A 26859-nucleotide genomic window follows, 5' to 3' on the forward strand; every position below is an offset into this window, starting at 1 on the left:
CTAAAAAAAAATAAAAAAGTTATAGGGGTGAGCCACTTTTGATAAATTTAAGAATATATTTAAAAATTACATATTATGTATCTTAATATAAATAATCAATCTTCTTCTTCTGATTCCTCTGATTCTGATTTGATGATTCCCAATGTTTTTGCTACTCTCTTCACTTTGTAGATCACTTCCTCTTGGACAAGATTGAAACTCATTGCTAGCAATGATATTCCGAAGAGCAGATAGAGAGAACACAGTGCAATACTGACAGTTGCATGGTATCTAGAGAAGAGAAAAATTAATGTAAATAAATATTTTTACAATGAAGACTCTTCAAATTTGTGACTAAAAGAATGTTAAATAGATAATTTTAACATACTACAAAGATAATAGCGTTGATTCAAACAATTGGGAAGATACGCAACTTAATGAGCGAATTCGTGATAAGGCTGATTTGATTTCCCATTATGTCTCATGTGCTGTACAGTGGAGCCACTACTCGTCGTGCGACTATCGTATAAAACACTCAATTTCTCTAATTCTGCCAGCGAAGGAATATCGATGACGTTATGAAACTGCGACAGTGTTGCCATATTAAAATATGTAATATCTGTAATACGTTTGACGAAAATATCTTTAGATGAAAAATCCGCGTTTATGTATTGAAAATTTATTCGCGTTAAACATAGAATAAACAACAAAAATAAAAATTCTTTTATATATGAACTGAATACAGTTCCTGTCGTATGATCGAAAAAAGTCGTTTAGTTGGCTTGAAAATGACGATTATTGACATTTACCATAATATGAAATAACAGCGATCTTCATTTCCAAGCCAACTCGAATCGCCGTTCTTTTTTAATCGTATACTATTATATTAAATTGTTTAATCTGTAAAAATCCGTAAATCTACGCATTAATCCGTAGTTCTGGCAACACTGTCTCCGGCAACCACTCACTCTGTCGACTGAAAGCAGAACTACGGTACAGTAAGAATACTGTACCGTAGTACTGTAATACTGTACCGTTTACAGCACATAGGATAAAGAATTACCCTATGTGCTGTAAACGACTAACATCGCGCAGCGGCGCAGAGCTAAACTAAATCTCGGACAGGCTGACAGTAACGCCAGCTACATCTCAGACATGTTTTGTCCCAACGCTCATAAGGTTGCGCCTCTTCTTATTGCTTCAATCGACGATAATACGTAATTCTTGGGCACATCAATGGGTCTTATGAATAAAAGTTAAGCAAATACTTTTACTTAAATTTCTTGAAATAGACTTATACAATTTGTAAAGAACCAACAAAGATAGTTCTATAGAAAAAGCAATTGCTTCTCTTTATTCATCAGGCCCAATAAGTATTTTTCAATTGAGCTCTTTTTGACGAAAGAATTTTTATCTACAACCTCTCGGAATATGCTTTCAGGTGACATTAATTCAAGTGACTTGATCAATTCATATTGAACAAGGATCATTGATCGTGCAAACGCACCTTTAAAGTAATCGAGCACCAATGTAATAAAATATAAAATGCGAATTTCGAAATCCAAAGTAAGAAAATAGTTTGATAAGAAGTTTCGTACTTGTTTTGAGTTACTCCTTTCGCCGGCACCAAGTCTCCGAATCCGATCGTGGTGAGGGTGATGAAACAGAAATAAGCCGCATCCAGATAATCCCAGCCTTCCCAACTTTTAAACAGATAAGCTCCGGCTGCAATGTAATCAGAACTTTGCTCAGTTCAATAGAAAACCAACTATATTATTATCGTTATGCGTTGGAAAAAGAAAATGGGTTAGTTAATAGTCTTTTAGAGCGCCTTAAGAAGTTTATTGCGCAAGTTTTAACAAGTTAATTCTCAGTAATATCATACAATGTGTGTTATCTTAACTGCTTTATAAATGAGTATAACATTCCAAGACCAATGCTTAACATCTTGTTAAATGTTTGTATAAAACGATTCGGGTAAACAGAAATCACGTCTAGCTTCATTCAGAACCTCGCAATTAGTGGAATAAATTAGTGGTTTCGGTTACACTCATAGTTTTTAGTTTACGATCATTCACAATGTCTAAAACCACAATTAAAATTAATAGAATATCTTAGCAACAGCTTGCGGGAGTGAGGTGTATCCATAGAGAAAGAGTAATCTATACTAATATATAAAATCCTTAAGTGACTGACATACTGATTAATCACGATCCTGCTCAAACCACTCAACGTAAGAAGCTCAATTTTGGCATACAGGTTGATTCTAGGGCGTAGAGGTTCGATAAGAAGGGATTTTTCGAAATTCCAGTTCCAAGAGGGTGAAACCACCCCTCAAATATTACAATATTTTTTATTTAAAAAACGGTCAAGTGTCCGAAAAACGCTTAAACACGTATATTTTATTTTGTTTTTTACATATTTTAAGATTTTTTAAAAATATATACAGGGTGTTTCTAAAAATCTGGTCATTGATTAATCACGATCCTGCTTAAAGCGCTTGACGTAAAAAGCTGATTTTTGGAAAACAGATTGACTTTAGGGTGTAGAGGTTCAGTAAGAAAGGATTTTTCGAAACTCGAATTGTAAGGGGGTGAAACTATCCCTCAAATATTAAAATATATTTATTTAAAAATCGATGAGTTTTTCGGAAAAACTCTTAAACACGTATATTTTATTTTGTTGTTTTACATATTTTAAGATTTTTTATAAATTTATACAGGGTGTTTCATCAAATATGACCATTAAGTAATCACGATTCTGCTTAAACTACTTGACGTTTAAAGCTAATTTTTGGCAAACGGTTTGACTGTGGGGTGTAGAGGTTCGATAAGGAGGGGTTTCTCGAATCTCAAATTCGAAGAGGGTGAAAACGCCCCTCAAATATTACAATATTTGTTATTTTAAAAACGGTTAGTCTTTCGGGAAAACGCTTGGAAAAGCATAATTTATTTGGTTTTTTTACATATTTTGAAATTTTTTAAAAAATCATACACGGTGTTCCAAAAAGTTGAGTAATTTTTGCTTGACATAAAAACCTTATTTTTGGCAAACGGAGTTTTCGAAAGTCAAATTCCAACGAGATGAAACTTACCCCTCAAATATTACCAAGTTATATAATAATATCGCCACATTGTTTTTTCTCATGCTGACATAAATGTGAGAAAATTTTATCCATTTTTTATGTTAATGGAAATTCTTGCATTGCTTTATCATCACCATTACAAATGATTAATTCGACGCGAACGAAGTCGCTGGTACACGCTAGTAGCTTATAAAACAATAAACTTTTGATTTCTAACTACATTTTCTCTTGACAGATGGTAATCAAAAGCCAAAATGACATTCTTCCCAAATTTTGAAGATTAATTAGTGGAAAATTTAAAAGTTTGTTAACTTTTTCTACTAACTGAAAATTCATTATACTAATTTATACTTTTTAGTTTACGATCATTCACAATCCTTAAAAAAACACAATTAAAATTAATAGAATATCCTAGCAACAGCATTCGTTAGTCAGTTGTATCCATAAAGAAAGCCTAATATTGAGCTTATAAAACAATCAACTTTTGATTTCTAACCACAGTTTCTCTCGGCGGAAGATAACCAAAAGCCAAATTATCATTTCTCGCAAATGTTGAAGTATAATTAGTAGAAAAGTTAAAAGTTTGATAACTTTTTCTGCTAATTGAAAATGTCTACCAATAATTTTGACGTTCTGAATGCTTACATTGAAATTAAAGGAACAAACTCCTACGCTAATTGAAACCACTAATTTATTTCTATCTAATTGCGAGGTTCTGAATAATGCTTAAACGATAAAATTAACTAATTTTATTGTTTTTTTTTCATTAAATTCACCTGAAAAATCGACAACGGTAACTGACTACACTCACCGGCACGAAAAACGAGCACCTTAAATTTTGATGTATTTTAAAGTTTAACATATTTTGTTCTGGTGAACCGATTGTGATGATTTTTAAGCAATCTGTAACTAATTCATATGACTTTTTGGTGTATCTTTCTAAAGTATAAACGTAAGTTTCCATCTGACAATTATATGAGGTAAATAAAAATGGTGATATTTTGGTGATAGTTTTTTGGTGAATTTAAAAATCATTTTATCATCTAGGTACATTTTTCATCGATAGTTTGTTTTTTTAGTTTATCTCAATAGCTTTATTTTTTTAGAGATATTCGCTTTTGAAAAAGACAGTAACAGTAATCGATATAAATGTTATGGTAATAATATACAGGGTGTTTCAAACTTTCGCCAAAATAATATTTACAGTCGAGGTTACAAGAAGGGTCGGCATTCGAAAAAAAGTATTCAATTGAATAAACTCAAATCTCCTCTTACCCAGAATGTAGCTGATAACCAAAAGCACACAAAGCCAAATCGGTACAGGTTTTGACTTTTCACGGCCAACTGGTTCATAATAAGAGCCATAATCTTCATATTCGTCCGAATCTGGATCATCCAAATACTTATTTCGGTGTCCATAACCTAACGGTGTCATCATTTTTGGACTTGGATTTGCTGGAATAAGATTTCATCCAGGATAATAAAAAATTGATTGAAGAATTTAGTTATGGCTTACGTAAAGGTGATCTAGATCTCCTTGGTTTGATTTTCTTCCTGCTTCTTAGAGGTTCGTCAATTTCTTCTGGGTCTGATGAAGATTCTGGCGTATAGCTTCTGGGAGGTGCAAGATAATTGGATGTTTTGGGGACAGAAATTGCTCTTCGTCCTACAGAATAAATATCAGATTATCTAACAATTAAATATGCATAGCTGACCAAGTACACTTTGCAAAAATATCTGCGTTATGTAAATGAATTTGTAACTATATCAAAAAAAAACTTTTATATATAGATTAGTTTAAAGTGTAAATATTATTATGTAAAATTTCCAGTAACGCAGACCTTTTAGCTTACTCTATACAGAGTGTAAAAAATAGTGCACCAAACTTCAGTGGGTGATATTTCAAATAAAAACAAAAGACAAATTTCCTATGAACATATGCATAAAGGAGCTTCCTGATGAACAGAATCTGTGAATCCTACAGCCCAGGCCCTGTAAATTTTAGAACATATCTAGTAAGTAACTACATTGCTATTAGTTTTAATAGACTCCATTCAAATTTCTACTACATACCAATCAAAAATTTTCTTAAATATCTTAATTTGGCTAAACTAACCTAACCTAATCGACAACGTTATTCGCTTTGTCATTAAAAAATGTGTGTAAAAATACCAAATTTCAAAACCAAGGAATAGAAAATAATGAAAAACAAACGATCTAGCTAGAAAAGTAGCAATCACTTCACTAACTCGACCAGAACCGTTCTACTTCTTGGAAAGTGAAAACCAAAGATATTTAAACTCGGGAGATACAATGATCCATTCATAAAACGCTCCAAAGCTTCATCACACATTGGTTTGCGAAAATCAACGAGTGCAAGGGAGAATGGATAGAGAAGGAAGTAGGGGTATCTGCTCGATGGCAACAATATCTTGTTCCAAACCTTGTTCGTCTCGGGCGAATGAGATTCCCTCTATTAGTTATTTTAACCTAATAACACAATATTTTATATATAAAATAATAAAAACTTTATTATTATATATATATGAATTTTAAAACTACAATAAAAAACAGTGAATAAAATTTAAAATGTGCCTTATAATTTTTATTAGTTCACAATTGTACATTAATGAGGGAATAAGAAGTAAGAAAATTCAACATTTATTTACCTTAACTTTCATTTTAGGGATGTTTCAAACACAGTAAATCAGAACTGAAAATATAAGATGTATATTATACCCTATGATCGAATAAAAACGGCGTCAGCGATGGCTATGAAATGAAGATCGCTGTCATTTTATATGTAAATTTATATAGGAAATGCCATCGATCGTCATTTCCAAGCCAACTGGACGCCGTTTTTATTCGATCATACGGTATGTAGGTATATATCTAAACAAAATTATTTGATATTATAATACACAGTCATCAGAAAAGTCTAGCGATAATTTTACAAAATCATAAATAAAATAAAATGGTGATTGTTTAGTACACGGTTCTTAGTTTAAAAAAATATTTAGTTTTTTTTCTCTTGTTTGCAAAGAAAAATTCATATTGTTTATAAATAATAAAAAGTACATGTGCAAAGAATTTCAATACAATAAAATGTAAGAAAGTCATAAAATTCATGTAATAAGAACATTAATTATATGTATGTCAAAAGATGTCCATTTACATTATAGCAATCAAAATTTAAAACAAAAGCCGTATAAAATTCTAACGGCAACAAAAAAAGTAAGGCCGCAAAATTCCATCTTTGGTACACCCCAATAAAATTTTCACAAAAGGTAGGTAATGGTTTGTCAAACCCAAGTAGATACCTAGATTAGATTTATTCTTATAAGAAAGTACGGTTTTTCGAAAATAGATGTTGTTTACAAATTACAGGCGGTTTATAGAACTTAAATTTAATTTTTAACATTCAATACCCTTTCTTAAAAAGGAAACAGAAATTGTTATTAACTTATTGGTAATTAGTATGTACCATGTACCTTTTTCCTACAAATAATTAAAATTAATAAATATATAATTTAAAAAACATAATAAATATATGATTTAAAAAATAAACCTAAAAATGTAATTTAGAGATCTGCTATTTTTTATGTCTAGGTACGCCTCTGATCTACAGATATAAAATAAGATATAGTAATATACCTAACCCTACTTATTTGTATTTACCGGTGAAAAGTTAAATTTGGATTTAAATGATACACTCTCTTGTACACAATACATGAATGCACCATATTTTCAAATTAATGTCCACAGAAGTCCACAAATTAACGCAAAAATACTATAATACTGCAAATAAAAAATATGGAGCTTGATCGGCGGCATAGCAACATCGCAAAAGGAGAATCTAGGATTTTCCATTCATCCTCGAAATACGTGGTACTACGCCGGCATATTTCTAAAACTGACGTTGCCAAACTGCTTGTTATTATTAAAAGAAACACGACCATGATATTTTTATTCCATTATAAAATTTAAAATAGTAAAGCAGTTAAGCAAATGAAAAAATTGACGTTGGCAAATTAATGTAGTTGACATATTACAAAAATATAACGAAATTATTTATTACTTAATAATTGGTTGTGGTATTTAATCAAATACTAATACCAATATACAGGTAAATCTGGTAAATGTTTTCGGTGTAAGAGAGATGGGAAAATAAGGATAGAATAATGGCTGATGAAGGAGAAAGATAAACAATTGTATCTCTTGAGTTTAAATATCTTTGGTGAAAACCAACTTATAGAGAAACTCAAGAACCTGGAAGGCTCCATCAGTAACCTGGAATAGCAATCCTCCAACGGTCTAAGACACTCAAAGGAATTTCTCAGAACTTACTACCGAGAAGAATCAAATATTTTTCTCGTTTTAAGTAAGAACAATATTCGGAGTATCACGGAGTTTTTAACAGGACACTGTCTCGTCATTGAATATCTCGTAGATTGAAGCTAAGAAACAATGGCGAATGCAGGTTCTGTGAGAAAATGGAGAAAACACCAGAACACTTCATCACTGGCCGAGATGACAACCATTCGAGCTATAAAGTTTGTTACGACTAATATCGGAGATGTAGAACTACAACCTCTGTAAAACCGCCTCAGATACTGGCTTTTGTCAAAGCCCTGAGACTGTATGATAAGTTATAACCAGTTATAACTCAAGAAAAGGGGGGACATAATTGATCTATAAAGCGCTTTGATTTAATAACTTCCCTTTTTCATACAATCTACAATCTACACTACCAAATTTCAAAGAAAATGATTTACAAATGAGGCAACCAGCGCAAAAACGGCCTAATCCACTAACCAGAACATTTAAGATGGATGATATTTATTTTATTAAATTCATTTTGTATCTAAATTGCTTCATTAATAGTTTTCGTGCAATTATTTATAATTAATTATATAATTATTATTAACATAATAACCTAACCTAACCTTACAAATAATTTCATAAAGAAAAACGGCCTAATCCACATTTTTTAATAATCAACATTTATTATATATACAGGGTCCGGCAATAGTGCGTCGGGCATCTGTAGCTTTTAGAATAAAAAACTTGGGAATTTTGTTTAAGTGCAAACCTAAAGTATATACTAGGATGCATTTCAGGAAAATATTTTAACTTCTATAGGGTGGCTCAAAAAAGTATGAGTGGATCGGGATGAATTTTTTTAAAATGGAACACCCTGTATATTATTGCATTTTTGGCTTCCTTTCAGATCACTTTACATAATCCTAAGACATGAATAAGTATATTTTGATAATTTCAGAGATATTAATAAATAAATAAAAATTATATATTTTTCAGCCTTTCTTAAAAAAAATATTAATAATACAAGAATGGTCCTGAAATCAAAACTATATTAGATGTTTACTTTAGATGGTCTGTACTTACTTTGTTATAAATATGGAAATCGTAAATCATACAGGATGTTCAAAATTCTACGGCAAACTTTCTAAAATATAAAATAATTTTACTTCGTTTTTTTTAAATGGAACACCCTGTATATTATTTTTTCAATAGATGGAGAATTAAAAATTGAACATTTTTTGTATTTAGAGTATTTCAAAATTTTAACGGTTTCGAAGATATTCCCGGTTTTATATTTCATATGGCATTTTCCACAGTAAATTTTTATCAAAGCCACCCAATGATTTTTCTCTCGTATTTTACCACTGAAAGCGCCATATGAAACAATACTGCGTGTAGCCGGAAAACTATTAAAAATTTTGGAATACTTTAAATACAAAAAATGTTAATTTTTTCATTCTCCATCTAATAAAGAAATAATATACAGGGTGTTCCATTTAAAAAAACGAAGAAAAATTATTTTATATTTTTGAAAGTTTGGCGTAAAATATTGAATATCCTGTATGATTTACGATAACCATATTTATAGCAAAGTAAGAACAGACCATCTAAAGTAAATATCTAATATATTTTTGATTTCAGAACAGTTCTTATATTTTTAATATTATTTTTAAGAAGGCTTGAAAAATATATATTTTTGATTTATTTTTTAATATCTCTGAAACTATCGAAATAGATTTACTCATATCTTAGGATTATGCAAAGTGATCTGACAGGAAGCCAAAAATGCAATAATATACAGGGTGTTCCATTTAAAAAAATAATCCAGATCCACTCACACTTTTTTGAGCCACCCTATAGAAGTTAAAATATTTTCCGGAAACACATCCTGGTACATACTTTAGGTTTGCACTTAAACAAAATTCTCAAGTTTTTTATTCTACGAGCTACAGATGCCCGACGCACTATTGCCGGACCCTGTATACTTATGTTACTTCCCCTAGGAGATGCAAGACCTTGTCTTTGGTGGGGAAGCTCCTGGTCAGGTGCTGGGGGGAATCCCCCTAGCGTCTGGCTTGGTCTAACAAGCATCTTACTCATCGTCTTGTCCCTGGCTGTAGTGTCGTGGCCAGGGAATTGCACCAAGACATATAACGATGCCGGACGAGGCTACCCCCTACCTGTCAGTCATACCAGGAACCCTCTACTGGCTGTGGTCATATCTCGCGGGTAGAGTGTGTGGGGGGGCCTTGGCTTAACCGCCTGGACCAAGAGGAGACAACCTCACCAAAAACCTAAATCCTGCGATGGCGGGACCAGGTCAAAGGGATGCGTGGCTAGATAGAGGACTAGCCATTACTGGCCTCAACCTTGGGGCATCAGGGGGCACCCCATTGTATTTACCCCTTACTTCTACATGCGGAGCTCTGTAGAAGTGGACCGACTATCCCTAGCGACTCGTGGGAACACTATGAGATCTAGCATTAAAAACACCACCGGTGAAGCTGTGGGGAAGCCCCCTAGCGACGACTGGGAACATTACAAATGAAAGTTCCAAATCCAAGGAAACTACAAAAGAGGCGGCTGACACTTGCTTGGGATCATCCTCCACAAGTGGCACATAAGCTACTACCTTCTCCAGCAAGGGTCGGGAGCCTACCTCTTGACCCAATAAGCGACACAAGCTACCGTTTCGTCTACCCGGCCTGGGTCAACCAGGCGGGCTAGACGATCCTCTGAAAGTAGGTCTTAGCGGAACAGAAGCACGAAGATACCTCCCACTGCTCCACGAAGGACTTGCTCCAGCGGAAGCAAAAGCGAAAACACTCCTCCGAAAAGGGAAGAGTAGAGAAACCAAGAAACAACCTGACTCATCCCCATCAAAAGGTAAGAGAGGGAGAGAGAACCTCTCACCTCTTCTTCGGCAGGGAGAGAAAATAGCCAGGATGGAAAGCCATACCACACCGGGAGGCAAGCAGGGACGTATCACCAGCTTTGCCGCTATTGCTGGACAAGTGAAAATGGCGATGCTGCCAAAGGATTTCCCAGGGGTTGCTCTGACCACCGACCAGCAAACGTCTCTAGAAGAGGTTATACTGGACGAAGTAGTGGCGATCGGATCGCAACACAACGATCTACAAAATGTGGGTCAGCTACGTTTTGCGGGGATACACTTCAGATGGCATGATCCTCATAGATTGTGTATCTCAAGAATCTGCGAATGGGTTGGTGGAAATCGCACCTAAGCTTAAAAATTGGCAAAGGCCGAAACTGGTTGCAGTGAAGAGAGAAAACATCCCTAAAGGAGCGGCCATCACGGTCTTTCTGCCGAGGAGCAATGAAAAGACACCACCTACCTGCTGAGCCTTATCCAAGGTCAGAACTTCAATGTAAGGACATCGAGTTGGCGAGTCATCAACTCGAGGGAGGAGGGTCATGGCCAGGTCCTCACAATAATAATTGACCTCAAATCCAAGGAGGCAATAGAGAAAGAGAGGGACATATCCTCTATTATAGATACGGGACAACACCGGTATCAGGTCTAAGGAGAGATCAAGTTAAAGAGGTGAAGAAAATGGAGACAGATCCTCCAGCCTCCACCTCACGGGTTCCTCAGCCGGAGGCAAGCTCCTCGACTTTGAAGGGCGGCACGGAGGGCCAAACTCCACCGTGCAAGGGTGTGTACCCTCGAAGAAAGAACTGTTGTCAGAGGAGGATGGGAAATATCCTGTCCCCTCTACAACAGGGGTATGATGGGTTATAGACTGTGTGATGACTCAAGGAAGGGGGGCACAATAGATCTTTAAGGTCGCAGTGAATAACCCCCCTCTTACTCATTCTACATTCTACTTATGCTAGGGTTGCCAACCGTCCTCTACTACAGAGGACAGTCCTTTTTTGATCTCACTATCCTCTTTTCTCTCGCGTATTGAAAAGTCCTATTTTTTACATACCAAACTCAAAATCTAACTAATATTTGTCTATCGCCATAATGCTTTATAAGATTGTTAATCTGTGTCTTTTGCTACTCCCACTTGTTTGTACAGAAGATAAAATGAAGAAATATTAATGTATGTACAAGAAGTACTTCTGGAAGAGCTAAACATGTTTAACTATTTTATATTTACTTACTGTAAGCTTTTTGAAAAAAGTTTTGTTGAAATTAGTTTGTTTTATTTTAATAAGTTTTGAGTATATTTTTTTAAGAAAGTAAGAAAGACCGTGCATACCGTTTACATAACTTTTTGGTAAATTCTAGACATTTGGGCGAGGTTTGAAAAAACGTTTTGCCTGTACCTCTTTTTTATCCCCCCGTCCTCCTGGTAAGTAATGTCTATATTATTAAAGTAACTTATGTCTAAATTTTAGTTCATTAGGTCCTCAGACAATAATATAAAAATTGTTCGGAAATTAAACTAATAGCGCTATTGTCATTAAACTTTATTTCAAGTTTTCTCAAACGCATTTTGTCTCGCATTTTGGTATTAGGCCGTTTTTGAGCCGGTAGCCTCATATATTCAAACGAACTTTTTGATTTATTTTTATCTGATGTAGTGTCACCCACTAAAGTTTGTTACACTAACTGTTTTTTACACTCTGCAAAACAGAATGATAGGATTACAAATGAATATATGTATAAGTAAATGTGCAATAAAAAGATAAGAAGTTAATTATGTAAACTTAGTGAATCCAAGTTCCAAAATTACTGAAATACTCTTAAAAATATATAGGTACATAGAAAAAACAGGGAAGTAGTTAAACCAACAACAGGTGCTGAAAAAAGTCATTTTAGAAAAATTGGGTTAGAAATATTATTCAAGGAGCCAAAGTGGGACATGAGACTGTTTTTACCTGGTATATTATCCTTACCATATCTCTCTGACTGTCTAAGAGTTACACCTAAGAATGAAAAGATAATGTTTGATAACATATTCATGAATCAAAAATAGTTTTTACTCTTTCCTGATCTGAAACTCTGTTTGAAATTTACTCTATTTATTACTTTAAGTATTTTTTTTTCTAAACTTAAAATTTACCTGGAACTTTAGAACTGAACGCATCATTCCTTCCCACCACATATCTGTTGCACAGAATTGGTGTTTTAGCCAATAAAGTCGGATCAACATCAACTTCCTTCTCTTTCTGTTGATTTTCGTACTTTTTCCTGTCTAAAGAACCACCACGTTGACCCACAGAGTTCTGTCGGTGATTTCTATCTTTGGCAGAAAATTTTCTGGATGGTGCTGACGATTCTGTAAACCGGTTTGGACGGCTCGGAAGACTGGAACCTCTTTGGTGTAGTGGAGTAGATCTGTCAAAATCGTCTGGATATCTAAAAGATTTATAATAAAATTATTATACTAATATTTTATAACTTTTCTTTAAAAGATAAAGTCAAAATATTAATATGTAGTGATGAGAGCTTTGGGATGAGAGATGCGTCTTGTGGTTTTGGTTTGGTTAACTCACTTTAATTTGTATGTTTTGAGCCAGAATTGAAGACATCAGCCTTGTATTAAAAATGGAATAACCTCATTACTCTTTCTTAAACTTGAAATAAAAATAAAACACTTATCAATAAAAGTAAATTACATTAGCAGAAAAGAGTCCTCCTATTCTGGGTGCCAGCTCACTAATGGATAGAAGGCAATGAAAAAGCAAACGATGTAGCTAGAAAAGGAGCGAACACTCCACTAGCTGGTCAGAATCGTTCTGCTTTCCAAGTAGAAACCAACTTAAATCAGAAGTCTGGGGGGGTAATGGAATGCTCCAACGGTCTAAGACACGCGAAGAAATTCTTTAGGACTTACGACTGAGAAAAATTAAAGATTTTCCTTAATCGCAAGGAAATCTTCGGATTATCACGGAGTTTTTAACATTGACACTGTCCTTTCAATGAAAACCTCAGTAGAATGAAGCTAAAAAAACAACGGCGAATGCAGATTCTATAGGGGAAATGGGGAAACACCAGAATATCTCATCACACAGAGTGAGAGATGGAGAACTAGCCTCTGTAAAACCGTCTCAGATACTGGCTTTTAACAAAGTCCTGAAGGGAGGAAATCCCCAGCGTAAAATCTACTATCGTTGATTGAAAACCAAACCAATCCAATTCTTTCAATCAACGCTACTATCTAATCTACAAGTTACATTAATGCAATGAATAATAAAATCAAAATCAGGAATGTATATTTATATTACCTTAATTCTGTATCAGAATGATAACTGGGCATAATGTCAGAAACTCCATATCCACTATCAGCTGATTTTCCAGATGTTCTAACAGATCTACGAAAGGACATTGTCGACCTGGATCTAACAAACCTAGAACTAAAATTAATATACTGGAAAAAAATCATTGTCTTCCAATCGTCATCAAAAGAATGCCCTCAGAATTTAAAAAGTAAATGATATTAAAGTTGATGAAATTCTTTTCTTAATGTTCTTCCTTTGTTGTTGTTTATTTTTGCAGATTGACGTTCTTGTTTTCTAACAATGTTAAATGGTTTCTATTCGGCACTAAACTAACTCAGTTTTAATTGTTTGCAGCTTCAAACCAATTTAATAGCTTTAGCAACTGAATTTCTCTATAACAGGTGCAAAATATTGCACAACAAAGTTAGTTAATAGGTTTTCAGGTACTCCACTCCTTGTTATAAATGATTTTTACACACAACACGTTCCCTAAAAGATTTTGAGGAACTAATTTAGATATAAATTTTAATGTTTTGAATTAAGAGTTTTTCCAGGTGTGTTTTTCTCTTTTAAATATGTTTTACCTTGTAAAATAGATTATTTTTTTAAACTAACTCTTAGTGGAACATAAGATAATCTACCTACATGTATATGTTACAGACCATATGTGAAAACAGACTGTATATGCAGGGTGAGTTTCCTACGATGTTCTCTATTTCTCTATGGGTATCTCGGAAACTACTGGAGATAGAGAGTCGGTTAAATGGGAAATTGCAGTTTTGTGGGGTCATAAACATACGCCTTTCAGATTTCGGAAAAAGTCCATGGCTTACAAGATATTTCGAAAAAAACAAATTTCGGCTATTTCAAAAATTGTCCCTAATTCCATTATAATCTCTTTTAGACAAAAAGTTTTCAGATAAAAGTTGTAGATAATCACATCCTTAATGAGTTTGTGTTTTTCCTTTTTTTCCAAAGCCTGTCATTTTTGACATATGACACAAACATATGTTTTTTTAAATGGAAACCATAGTTGGCCATAACTTCATAAAAAGCGCAATTTTTTAAGCTTTTCAGCGATATAATCTATAATATGTTATAGCCAATTCTTAACATTTTTAAACAAGTTCACTTAGTTAGCCATGGTAACAAGTTCAATCGTTGTTGTTCTCAGTAATGTGAAACTGTCACATCCAAACTTTGTAAATTAAAATAAACAAAAATTAAAAATTGTAAATATGATTTCAAGTGAAGAAAAGCATGTAGGATTATTGGTTCAACTTTTCTTGACCATACGTTTTCGAGGATACGTTGACCGGTAAACGTTACTTAGTTTTTAGAAAAGTTAAATTTAGATACTCGCATATCCATAGAGTGGTTCTAACATGACTTTCATTATGACACTCCCCCTCATAATGAAAGAAATGTTAAAACTTATTTATATCATAATTATGCAAACTCAGGGATAGGAAGAGGTAAACCAATTGCAGGGGCCTCCTCGATCACCTGACCTATCATTTTAGATTTTTTTATGCGGTATGGTTAACAAAAGAACTTATAAATTAAGAGAGGCATTCGAAGAGGCGGTACGGGAGAAGTTAATTAAAGTCGACCAGCCGTTCTGTGGGAAAAGCATGTAATTCAGTTTTAAAAAGATGCATTTTATGTACTCAAAACTCAAAACAATGGCGGTTTTTTGAACATTTGCTAAAATAACTTAAAGTGTATGTATTGATATTAGTTTTTTTTTAAGTTTTAGTTTTTCTAATGTAAATTGTAAAGAACCATTTAATAAAATAGTCTGTCTTCTTATAAGTTATAAATCATAACAGAATAAGAATACCATGCCAAGTAAGTGAAATTAGTAAAGAAAGATAAGAATTGGCTATAACTCAGTAATTTTTCGAAAGAAACATAGTATAGCTTATATCGCTGCAAAGCTTAAAAAATGACGCTTTTTATGAAGTCACGGCCAACTATGGTTTCCATTTAAAAAAACATATGTTTGTGTCATATGTCAAAAATGACAGACTTTAGAAAAAATCGGAAAACACAAACTCGTTAAGGATGTTATTATTTACAACTTTTATTTGAAAACTTTTTGGCTAAAATTGATTATAATGGAATTAAGGACAATTTTTAAAATAGCCGAAATTTGTTTTTTTCGAAATATCTAGTAAGCTATAAACTTTTTCAAAAATTTGAAAGGCATATTTATGCCTCCACAAAACTGCAATTCTTTCCCCATTTAACCGACTCTCTATCTCCAGTAGTTTCCGAATTACCCATAGAGAGAGAGAGAGAGAGAACATCGTAGGAAACTCACCCTATATATGACATGGTTTTTGCCTACGAGATCTGACTATTTATAACTACAAATTTGCACGAAAGAGCTTTGAATGCGTTGGTTTTAACTTCTTTGGGGATATTTTTAACTTCTTGGAGGGATATGGGGGGGGGGGATATTTTTTTTGTTTCAATACGAATCAGATGATTGACATAGGTATCAATGCACAGCCGAAACCGCTTGACTTAGAAGCACGACATTTGGAACATACGTTCCTTGAGTGACTCGGTAAATGAGTATTCAGGGATTTTTGGAAATTTGACCTCTAAGCGTGTGAAATTAGGTATGAAAAATTGCATAAAAAATTGTTAAAATCTGTTCTAGGAGTATGAAATTTTGCATGGAGGTTCCTTGGGTAACGTAATTGAGACTCATTTGACCTGATGAGTGAATCTTGTATACAAAAAAAATAAAATCTGTCCTAGCAGTATCAAAATTTGCACAGAGATTTCTTATATTGCGTGATTGAACAGGTAGAAGCGATTCTCTGAAATTCGTCTTGTAAGGGGGTGAAACTGGGGGTGAAATTTGTATGATTTTTTTTTTAATTAGTACAGAGGTCCCTTAAGTGACGAAAGTGAGTACTTGGAAAAGACTTTTTTTGAAAATTTATCTCTTATCTTTTTCTCTTAAGAGGGTAAAAGTAGGTACAAAAATTTGTTAAAATCGGTAATAGAAGTAGGTATGAAATTTTGCACAGACGTCTAGACATTCCTTAGGTAGCACAATTGAGCACTACAAAGCAATTTTTGGAAATTCGCCCTCTAAAGGCAGGCGGCCACTGCGAGCGAAACTAAAGAAAGCTAAGAATATAGAAAGAAACGGTAACTAAACGAAAATAAGCTAAGTCAGCTAAGTTAGCTGCGTTTTCGTATTGTGTCTCTGCTATCATAGAATTAATCGCTGTGAAAAATTCGCTGGAACCTGTCACGAACTAAAACGAGCGAAACTCTCTATTGAATCTTCGTTCAAATATTTTCGTTCAGTTTCGCTCAAATTAGTGATGGGCGGTTATTGGTAAAAAACCGGTTATAGGTTAACCGGAATTATCTTTCAAAAATAATAACTTGACAAAATTAACCGACACAAATTAACCGGTTATTCAAATAACCTAACCTAGCAAAACTAAATATTTAGTTTTCCTATAGGTTTACTTACCTCTACACTCCATAGGTCTACTTCAAATTTAGAAAATAAACTTAGTTAAATCGCATGATTAAATAGAGATTGTAGCAATGTAAGTATGTATATGTACAAAATGAATTTAAATAAAAATGCTAACCTCACTTTTTTGAGTAGACATGGATATGATATTAAAACTAGTAATTACTTAACGTTCAAACAAACCACACAACTCACAAGTTCTACAATCTACAACCAAGTTATTTTAATCAAATACCAAAGAAAAATAAGGAGACTGAATGAATAGATAATGAAAGATTATCTTCATTCATTACTTGAACTTTAATTTTGTATTCTTTAGTCTAAGCTTCAAGAGAGACTTCAAACTACATACTATAAAATATATTTACGGTGAAACGTGGGTGAAACTGGGCGAAACCATGGAAAACTTTTGAAGAACTGTTGAAAATCCGTTAAAGTCGGTTAAAATTTAAATATAGAATTTAGAGAATCTATTTGTAGTTAGGTTCGTATCACTTGGCTAGCTGGTGGCTAGTAGTAGTCTATGCCATTAGTACTTTGTTTTACGGCCTGACCTGTCAGGACCATTCGGCCGTTGTTTTGATTATTATCATGAGGGGTTCGCCTGATGCCTGATTTAATTTTGACATTTGATGTTTGATGTCATATATTTTCGTTTTGGGAGCGGGATCTCCCGTTATCGTCATAATATCTGGAAGATCCGCCGTTCGCTTCTTCGAAATCTTCGATCTGCCGTTCGCTTCTTCGAAATTTACGATTCAAACAGCTAATATTTAATTGTTACTTGTTTTAAACAAGTACGATTTTTTAAAAAATAACCGGCTATAGGTTATTGAACGTAATGCAAGGTTATTAGGTTAACTGGTGAAAAAAAAACTACCTTTAAATAACCGGTTATTTTAGAGGAAAATACCGGTTATTCAAAAAACCGGTTACTTTTGCCCATCTCTAGCTCAAATGGCCGCTGATGCATTTAAAAGTATGGGAGCTGATTTTTAAAAATCTTATCTTCGCTTGGCTTAGTTTAGTTTCGCTCGCAGTGGCCGCCCGCCTTAAGGGTGTGAAATTATAGGTGAATATTCTGATAAAAATCTGTCCTAGGAGTTTGAAAATTTGCTCCAGAGGTTTTGTAACTTCAGAAGCACAAAATTTAAAGAATTTTTTTTGAAAAATTACCCCGTTGCGTTGGCGGGGTAGGGAGTGAAAAATTTATTACATCTGAGTCTAAAAACGTATAAAATAATAAATTAAGAAAGGTTTTTAATGAGCACACTACAAAATATCAATCAATTCAAATAAGTGATTTTGTAAAAATTTGTTTTTAAATTTACAGTCAGACGACCTGAAATTCGGAATGCCTGATTTTTTGTTAGCCGCAGCCCATAAAGGGAATTTATAAGAAATTCGAACTTTAACATTGCATAAGATAAGCGAATATTTAAATATGATCGTAAATATTAATTTAAGAAACTATAAGTTGACCGGCTGGTACTGAATAGTCTGTGGTGTTGCCATAAACGACGTTAAATATCGAAATTAAAAAACTTGTCATGATTTTTCTTCTTTAAGGGTACTTTTTCAACAATGTGAAATGAAAATATCAATTACAGGAATAATGTAATTATTATTGAAATGAAATTGGTTCTTACTCGTTTCTAGGTGGCGCTCTAAACGATCGTGTTCTCTGCTTCTTTTTAGGTTTCTTTTGACAGGCATAACAACAAACTCGCCAATACAAAAACCGAAATGATGTCGCCATAATATCGCCTATATTTGACAAACATAGCAGCATAAGGGGAATTCCTAGGATTGCGTAAAAGATAGTCACTACTTTGCCCCAGTTGGTTTTAGGCGTTATATGACCATAACCTGGAAAAGAAAAAAAAATAGTTAACTCAATAATTAGTGCTAATTTATATTTTAATGTTTTAAATTTGACTCAAAATACTAAATTTGCGGTGTCAAATTTCAAATTATTCTTAAAAAATGCTTTTTTCAAATATGCTAACGAACCGCCTCTGTTCCATTTGAAAAAATTGCGACATGATTAAAAATACTGTTTGGGCATCTTTTAACCGGCCACGAGAAGACACGAAAAACATTAAACTAATCAAATTTATTTTTCCAAGAATAGGATTTGATTAAAAATTAGTGTTTTTAACACAGCCATGGCACTCTAGATTGAAATTTTAAAAACGGTTTTTAAACGAAAATGTCAAAAGTTGACATATAATATGCCATTCTATTCAGAGTGTCATTTTCTATAAAATAGATATATACCGAGGGTGCCATTTAAAAATCAAAAGTTGTAGGTGGTAAAAACCAAAAACGGTAAACTAATAGGATTGCTCATCCTCATAAGACGTACGTTCACCTCTTCCCGCCCTTCAGCTGACAGTTGTGACGTCATTGTAGTCCTCGTCATGATAGTGTGTATTATTAGTTGCCTTGGCAAACTTATAAAAATAACAGCTGAGAAATTTTGAGTTAATTATTTTGTCAATTTTAAATGTGAAAAAGGTGTTGTTAAAGATTTTAGAGCTATAGAGTTTTAGTTTTCGTTTAAAAGGTGAAAAGTAGTCTAATCTTCCTAGAAATTTAAAAAAAAAAAAAAAAAAAAAAAAAGTGTAAAGATGGGCAATTGCAAGATCAAGTCTTGGTCTTGGTCTTGCTTAAGAATCTTGCAAATTATGGATTATTTTAATAATTTTCACTAGATGCACTTTCTACGCAAGACCGCAAGAGTCTTGAATGCTTGTTCATGATCTAGGTCTTGCGGAAGTCTTGCACTGGTAGCATAAGAAAAAGTAAGAGCAAGACCGTAACAAGACCAAACTCGCTCATTACTATTTAGTAATTTAGTACTTGAGAGAAAAATTCTGGAATATGAAAAGAAAAATTAACATTCCAAGTATAACTTTTGACCACCAGATACATTTTACACATGTGTATGTATAAACCATGTAATTAATGATCTTTTTATTTTCATCTACTGATTTAACAAGTAAAACACGCAACATAAATTTGTATACCCATACAACAAGTCATTTAATTTCGAACACACACATATAAAAATTTAAATTAAAAATACATATTCTCTCTCTCTCTCTCAATTCCAATTGATGAAAAAAAAAGAAGGAAAATAAAACAATGATTCGTTAATTCGACAGGTATTTTACGTCGACATTGACCGAAATTCGGACCGTCTCAAATTTCGTCCTGTCATTGTACCGGGACGATGGTCATTTTGACTTTGTTTCTGTCTGGCAATCGAACCGACTATTTGGGTGATTCTCTTCAAACTGTTTAAAAAATATATGTTTTCTCAAAGTAACCAGACGTCTGATTATGCTACCTTAGAATAAATTAAGAAGTGAAAGCAAAATGATACTAGAATAGATTTTGAAGATTTTTCCTAGTTTAACAGACAAATTATTATTAAATTTTGTTTGTCTTTTAGGGACTAATGGTCATAGAGAAGGAATATTTACAGTTACAAGTTTACAGGAATATTTACAGATCAATAAGTTATAGGCACACACAGCCGAGGGAAACTAAGCCTGTCGGGGGCCCGCACAGTGCTTCGCCCCATGGACAAAAATCGAAAAAAAAGTTAAAATTTAATAATATCTGAATATGTAATTTTATACTTATAGCAATGTTCAGCCATCCTGTATATTATTTTTCATATACAGCGTTTTTTGTTAGCAAATATTTTCACTAAAAATTAATTTTGCGATCATTATCTTATATCAGTGAAAAGAATAGCATTCATAGTAGTTCTGTATATGGAGTTAAACGGTACGTACTTAATTGAAAGCCACTATGGATATTGTTAAACAAGGTATGTACTTTAAATTTATTTCTAAACAAGTTCGTGATTGTTTAGTTTTTATTTATTTTTTAAGATGATTCTTAAATGGGTATAAAAATTTTACGTTTTCAAACTTCAAAAAGGCATTTAAAAAAAACATATCAAAACATATCGTATTTATTGAATATTTGTGTTGTCATATTCATACACTTTTAATTTTTGTATAGTTCACCTGCGTCTGCTTGCGACGAACTTTATTTTATAATACTTTTCAGATGGAGTAAAATTGATTAGCAATGCCGATCTGGTTAATACTTGGCTTGATCATAAGGACAAGAACTCAAAATTATTTGTATTTCAAAAAATATGTTCTTTATTAGATATTGATGAACCTTCCAGTCAAATGAGACACCACTTGTGCCTGAAAAAGCCCACTATATTGGAGCGAAACATCGCATAAAAAAGTTTTCATCTTTCAATTTATTATGAAACCTCATACCCAAAAAAAGGAAAAAATAATATATGGATATGGTCTATTAAAGAGGTAATTAACATCCGAACCCCTCATACCAACAAAAAGAACAGTAACTACGCGAAAAAGTAACATATTAGAAAATGATGTACAGAAATATCTTATATGTGAGGATATTTCATCTACCTGTGATTTGGGTACTATAAATTTGGAAGATTCTGTCAGCAGTGATTCTTCTGAATCAGAGTAGTTACGATCTATGCATTTTGTTGTCCTAAAGTAAATTTATAGTATCTTAAGTTTTCTTTTTAATTAAATATAGCATTAATGTTTCTTTTTCATTAAAGAAAAACATTTTTTTCTTATATTAGGCTTATATTGTAGGTTTGATTTGGTTTGTTATTTCAATTATTTTTTATCACAGGGATTTATTTAATACTTACAACGTTTTCATACTATAAATTATTATTTCCTTAGATGGAACACAGCTACAACATTTTTATTATTTATAAGATTTTTTTTCATAAACGTGGGACTAAGCACATCATCATTTAGTACAATGAGAGTACTCATCATTTGTGTCAAATAAACCTAGTTTGAATAAATTGCCTACAATAAAAAAGAAGTTTTGCATTTTTGTCCTCTAGAGCCATATGTTCGAAGCACTGTGGCCCGGGGCGGCGAAGCTAAATGTGGCCCCCGGTCTGTTCAGATAGTGATATACACAGGTGATATACTTCTAATGCACATTTTGTAAAAATTGAATGACGTATGGATAATGGTTGACCAAATTCAAGTATTTATACAGGGTGTCCCAGGCTGAGCCTGCATCCTGCATTTGAAGTTTCTAGAGAACTGCAGTATCTAGATATGGGATTTTGTGCATATGATTGTTTCACAACGAGATCTATCGATTAAAAATATTTTCAATATGGCGGCACTTTCGGAAGTACCGGAAGTTGACAGCAACTTTCTTATTTTAAATGGGTGACCCCATTTTTATTACATACTTAAATTCTCTGTAAATTTTATGAATTTTGATATTAAACACTCTATACCTAACGTTAACCGTTTTTGAGAAAAAAAATATTTATTATTTTTGGAGGAAAAAAAACTGCCTGTCAAAAATATGTATATAGCCTAAACGTCAAATTTAGTGATTGTCACAGCCACTCTACCATAAAGAGAAGACATGTGGCTATCTATGTCAAAAATTAATTTGTCCGAATGTCATATAATAATGGCCGCATCTGTCATGGAATTGAGCGATTAAAAAATAATCATAAATCATTTTTTTTTCAAATGGAAATCCACTTTTTGGAACTCGTGAAAAGGCTTTCGTTTTTAAAATTTGTTACTTTTTGACTATACATGTTCCTGTACCTAAAATAAATCGTTTTTAAGTTATTTAAGATTTAGCTTTAAAGCGTATATTTTTCTTGATTTTAACCAGTAGCCTATTACAGTATAGTCTGTCCAACGAGAAGATCCTTGACAGTGATAGATGTGTCTGTCATTTTAATTTCAAAGTAGTTTATTTTATTTTACAAAGAAATAAGTTGGTACAACTGGAACGCATAGCAGGAAATATTTAAAATTTGATTAACAAGATGACAAGTGATTACTTCAAAATTGTATAAAACTGAAAAAATGTAATCGAGTTATTTTATTTAATAAAAACGGTATGTGTTAATACAAAACAAACAAGAACAAGGCACTACATACCAAAAAAATATAAAAAATAACTATTATTTACTTTCAAGCTTTATGAAACTACCCGCATTTATGATTATATTTATCAATATAACTTATGTACAAATACAAATTTGTAATATTCCACAGGTATAAATAAAACAACATAGGTAAATACAACAACTATTTTATTAATAATAACACCTACCAAATTTTATACCTTAAAGGTGGATTAATTACCTTTAATCTTAATTTTTTTAAACCAGTACCTTTTGACATTATTTTTCTGCACCAGTACTAAAATCCATTATTTACCTATCGTGTGATGTCGATATTTTACAGCTACTCCAGTTTTTAGTATGTGTTTAGTTTGATCCTTATATACGAAATGCACTTATCTACGACGAAATGGTATACAAACTTTATCGATGGCAACTTCATTGGTGTATAAGACTTTCTGCCTGGGCAGCGTGTATTAACCATAAACTGTGCTCTGGGCCTACAGTTAATTTTCACTCGATTTTTCCTCCACTTGACTTCAAAAGACACAAAACACACGTAATAATACGAATCAAAATGCATCATCTTCCAAAACGCAGGGTATTTAACAAAAGTTGACACAAAATTATAACCTATAATTTGGCAAGACTTTGACAAGCGTCAAAAATGACAAAAATCTAAAGGCGAGTTCATATGCATCGGCGTCCGTTTGTCGTTCATCGTTCCGTCAAACCAATAAAATTGAAATACGATCTGTCGTTTTTTAAATAAACCAATAAAATTGGTTAAAAACAACAAGACACGACGTATGACGGATTTATATTTAAACCCATCCATAGATAACTTAAAAATGATTAGAAACTTTTTTTAGTAAAATAAATAGATTGGTATGGGACGTCATCTGCTTTTCTTCTGTCATCGTCTGTCGAAATCTTACCTGAGAAAAAAAAACAGAGTATAGCCACATGTCTTTTCTTTGTCACAGGGGCTGTGATAATCACTAAATTTGACTTTTAGGCTGTACAAATTTTTTTGACAGGTAGTTTTTTTCGTTCATAAATTTTAAATACTTTTTTCTTAAAAATGCTTTCAGGGAAATACCGCGACAAAATATCGCGATTTTATAAGTCCTCCAAGATCCAAGGGGCCCCTTTGCTGTCTCAGGCCCATGGCCCCCGTTATACTAAAGACTTCACTGCTCATCATCGGTAAAAAAGCTAGAATGCAAGTTATGCTGTGCATTGGTTGTAATTTAAAATGTTTATTCAGTAAAAATAAATAATGAAACCATTGAAAAATAACTTAAATAAAAAAAGCTAAAATAAATAAATTCAGTCTCAAAATATATAAAACATAATAATTATTCGATATTTTAAACAAAGAAAATTACCCCTTGATTTAATTTCCTAAATAGAAAATGCCATTGACAATTACTGGGGCCTGATAAATTATAATTAAGTAAATATCTGCTTCCATTTATACTGTTTATAGTTGGCGTATACGTAATACTCCACCCACAAACTACTTTATAACTTCTGAACACATATTGGCCTTGTTTGCCAGTTATAAAAAATTACTTATTAAGATTCGGGAGGCCCCCTAAAAGACGGGGCCCGTGGCGGACCGCCCCTTTCGCCCCCCCCTTAGTCCGCCACTGACGCACAGAAAAGACACGATTATTTTTACCTTCTTTAAACTGTATGGTATTTACAAAATGCATTATGACAGGGTCCGGCAAATATTTTGTGAAAAAAGTACTAGTAGAGGCGAACTATTCTTAAAAATACGAAAATATGGTTATAAGCCCTTCGTAATATAGTTATTTGTGTAACTAGTACAAAAAAGACATATTTGTTCCACGACGCATGAGTTTTCGACTTCGTCTCGAGCTGCAATCATGCTGAGTGCAACAAATTGTTTTTTGCACATGTTGCACACAACATTTTTTCCACGATCGAATTGAAATTCTTATTTAAACGTTTATTAAACAGTTTTTACAGTAATTCACAGAATATTACCACTAACAATGACACTATTAACAAATATTAGTTTTTTAATAACTTTTGAGTTCATTTTAATTTTAATGCCGTAGTTTGAACAATTCACTACGGTAATTGATGGACAAACTTCATTTCCAGTAATCTTTTGAATTTTATTTTCATTTCTGCTCGCGGAGGTCTCGGGTTCCTCTTCTTCACTTAATTTTTTTTCCGCAATGTTGCTGCGAGGTGTACTGGTACTTAGTTACACAACCTTCTAGAATTTGACAAATTTTTACAAAAATTTACCTGTCAAAGAGTCCAAGAACTGGGAGACTGAACCCTCCATATAGCCCTTTGTCAATGGCTTATCACTGACTAATACAAAAGGCATTGTAAACAGAGCCTATTTTACCATAAGGCCCATAAGGCCCGGGCCTTAGGCCCGGTGGTCTTGGGGGCCAGTAAAGGTTGTAAAATATTCATAATTTTTGAATTTTATCGGAAAAGAGGGCCCGAATTTTTGCTTGGGCCTTAGGGACCGACCAGATGAAAAATAGGCCCTGAGTACATGCATATTATTTCGTATATTTTTCATTTTATTGATTTTATGGAAAGCACTGTTCATGAAAAAGTTGTATCCTATGTTATAGGGCTTATTTCTCTCTACAATTTTCTGTCTCACAATGTACCGTTTGTGTCCAGGAAGAGTTTATAGTTTCATAGTTGTCGATTTTCGAAAGAAATCAGTACATATTGTAAACACTTACATAAAATGGCTGCCCCCACGGTTCGGCAATCCCATCCCCACTATAGCTTTGACAGTCTTTGACAATTCTGTTTTTGCTTATTAGCCATAAATTTAAGCAAATATTTTCCATTCTTGATACCAATTAAACTATTAGTTACGTAATCGAGGGTGTTATTTTTAAATTCATTTTTGCCAACCATGGACATATTCGGCGCCGCGCCGGGATGACTAACTGGAATTTAAATTTCCCGCTGTGGATTCAGGTAGCAGTTTTGCTGTAAAAATGTCAAGTTGCCACAATATTTATTTATTTTCTGACATTGTCATTCGTTTTGACACTTTAGTTTTGTGTTACGAGTTTTTGGTTTAAATGAGTTGTGTTGTGATACTTTAAGCTTAAAAATATTTACTAGCAGACCCTGCAGTCGAACATTATTCTTTTTAGAACCTCTTTTAGTCCAAAGTGTATAAGATAGCTTAATAGCCGCAAAAGATTCGCATTTTTATTAGAATATTTTGGACGGAAGAGCGGTAGTAATGGCCCTTTATGTCCATTAAATGCTGTTAAGAAGGTGAGTTTTGTTGATGGAAATAATAACTGTTTATGTATTTATAATTAATTTATTTTTGTTTCCTAAAATATTTTGATTAAAAGAGAATATGTAAAAGTGAGCAACGCTGTGCGGGTCAAGCTTAATCACGTGACTAAAAGTTTATTTGATATGAACTATATAAAGTTTTTCGCTTTCACCACATTCTAGGAGATTTGTTGACCACACATCAAATGTATTCCAATGTAGTAACATTTTACAAAGGCAAACTGCTAATTCTATTAAAAGATTGATAATGTATATACGACTGGGAGCAAACCTGTGCAAGACATAATAAATTACAATTTGAATGGAATCACCCATTTCGCTTTTTTGTTTTTATCAGTTAATTTCCTTTTTCGCCATGCGTTTTCCGCCTATAACTATATAACTATGCGAGGATTGCGAAATACGTACGCTATTATTACGAGGACGATCCGAACGATGCGATGGACCGCTTTTAATTAA

General features: G+C 33.1%; 1 protein-coding gene across 3 annotated transcripts in view; it reads right to left on the reverse strand.

Moving 5' to 3' along the window:
* Nucleotides 1-26859, reverse strand: part of LOC115881747 — a 69938-nt gene continuing 43079 nt past the window's right edge. The window contains exons 3-10 of one of the 3 annotated variants that reach the window (XM_030899381.1): nt 18743-18962; nt 13589-13717; nt 12424-12719; nt 12257-12286; nt 4581-4730; nt 4340-4519; nt 1578-1704; nt 1-270 (exon numbers count right to left, since the gene is read on the reverse strand). In XM_030899381.1, coding sequence (XP_030755241.1) covers nt 96-270; nt 1578-1704; nt 4340-4519; nt 4581-4730; nt 12257-12286; nt 12424-12719; nt 13589-13717; nt 18743-18962 — 1307 coding nt within the window. In that variant the 3' untranslated portion in view covers nt 1-95. Of the gene's footprint in view, nt 271-1577; nt 1705-4339; nt 4520-4580; nt 4731-12238; nt 12287-12423; nt 12720-13588; nt 13718-18742; nt 18963-26859 lie in introns of all 3 variants that reach the window. The other 2 variants (XM_030899380.1, XM_030899382.1) reach the window with 2 other exon arrangements.

Source organism: Sitophilus oryzae, unplaced genomic scaffold (genome assembly GCF_002938485.1).
Source record: "Sitophilus oryzae breed Bouriz unplaced genomic scaffold, Soryzae_2.0 scaffold_172_pilon_pilon, whole genome shotgun sequence".
NCBI classification, from domain to species: Eukaryota; Metazoa; Arthropoda; class Insecta; order Coleoptera; family Curculionidae; genus Sitophilus; species Sitophilus oryzae.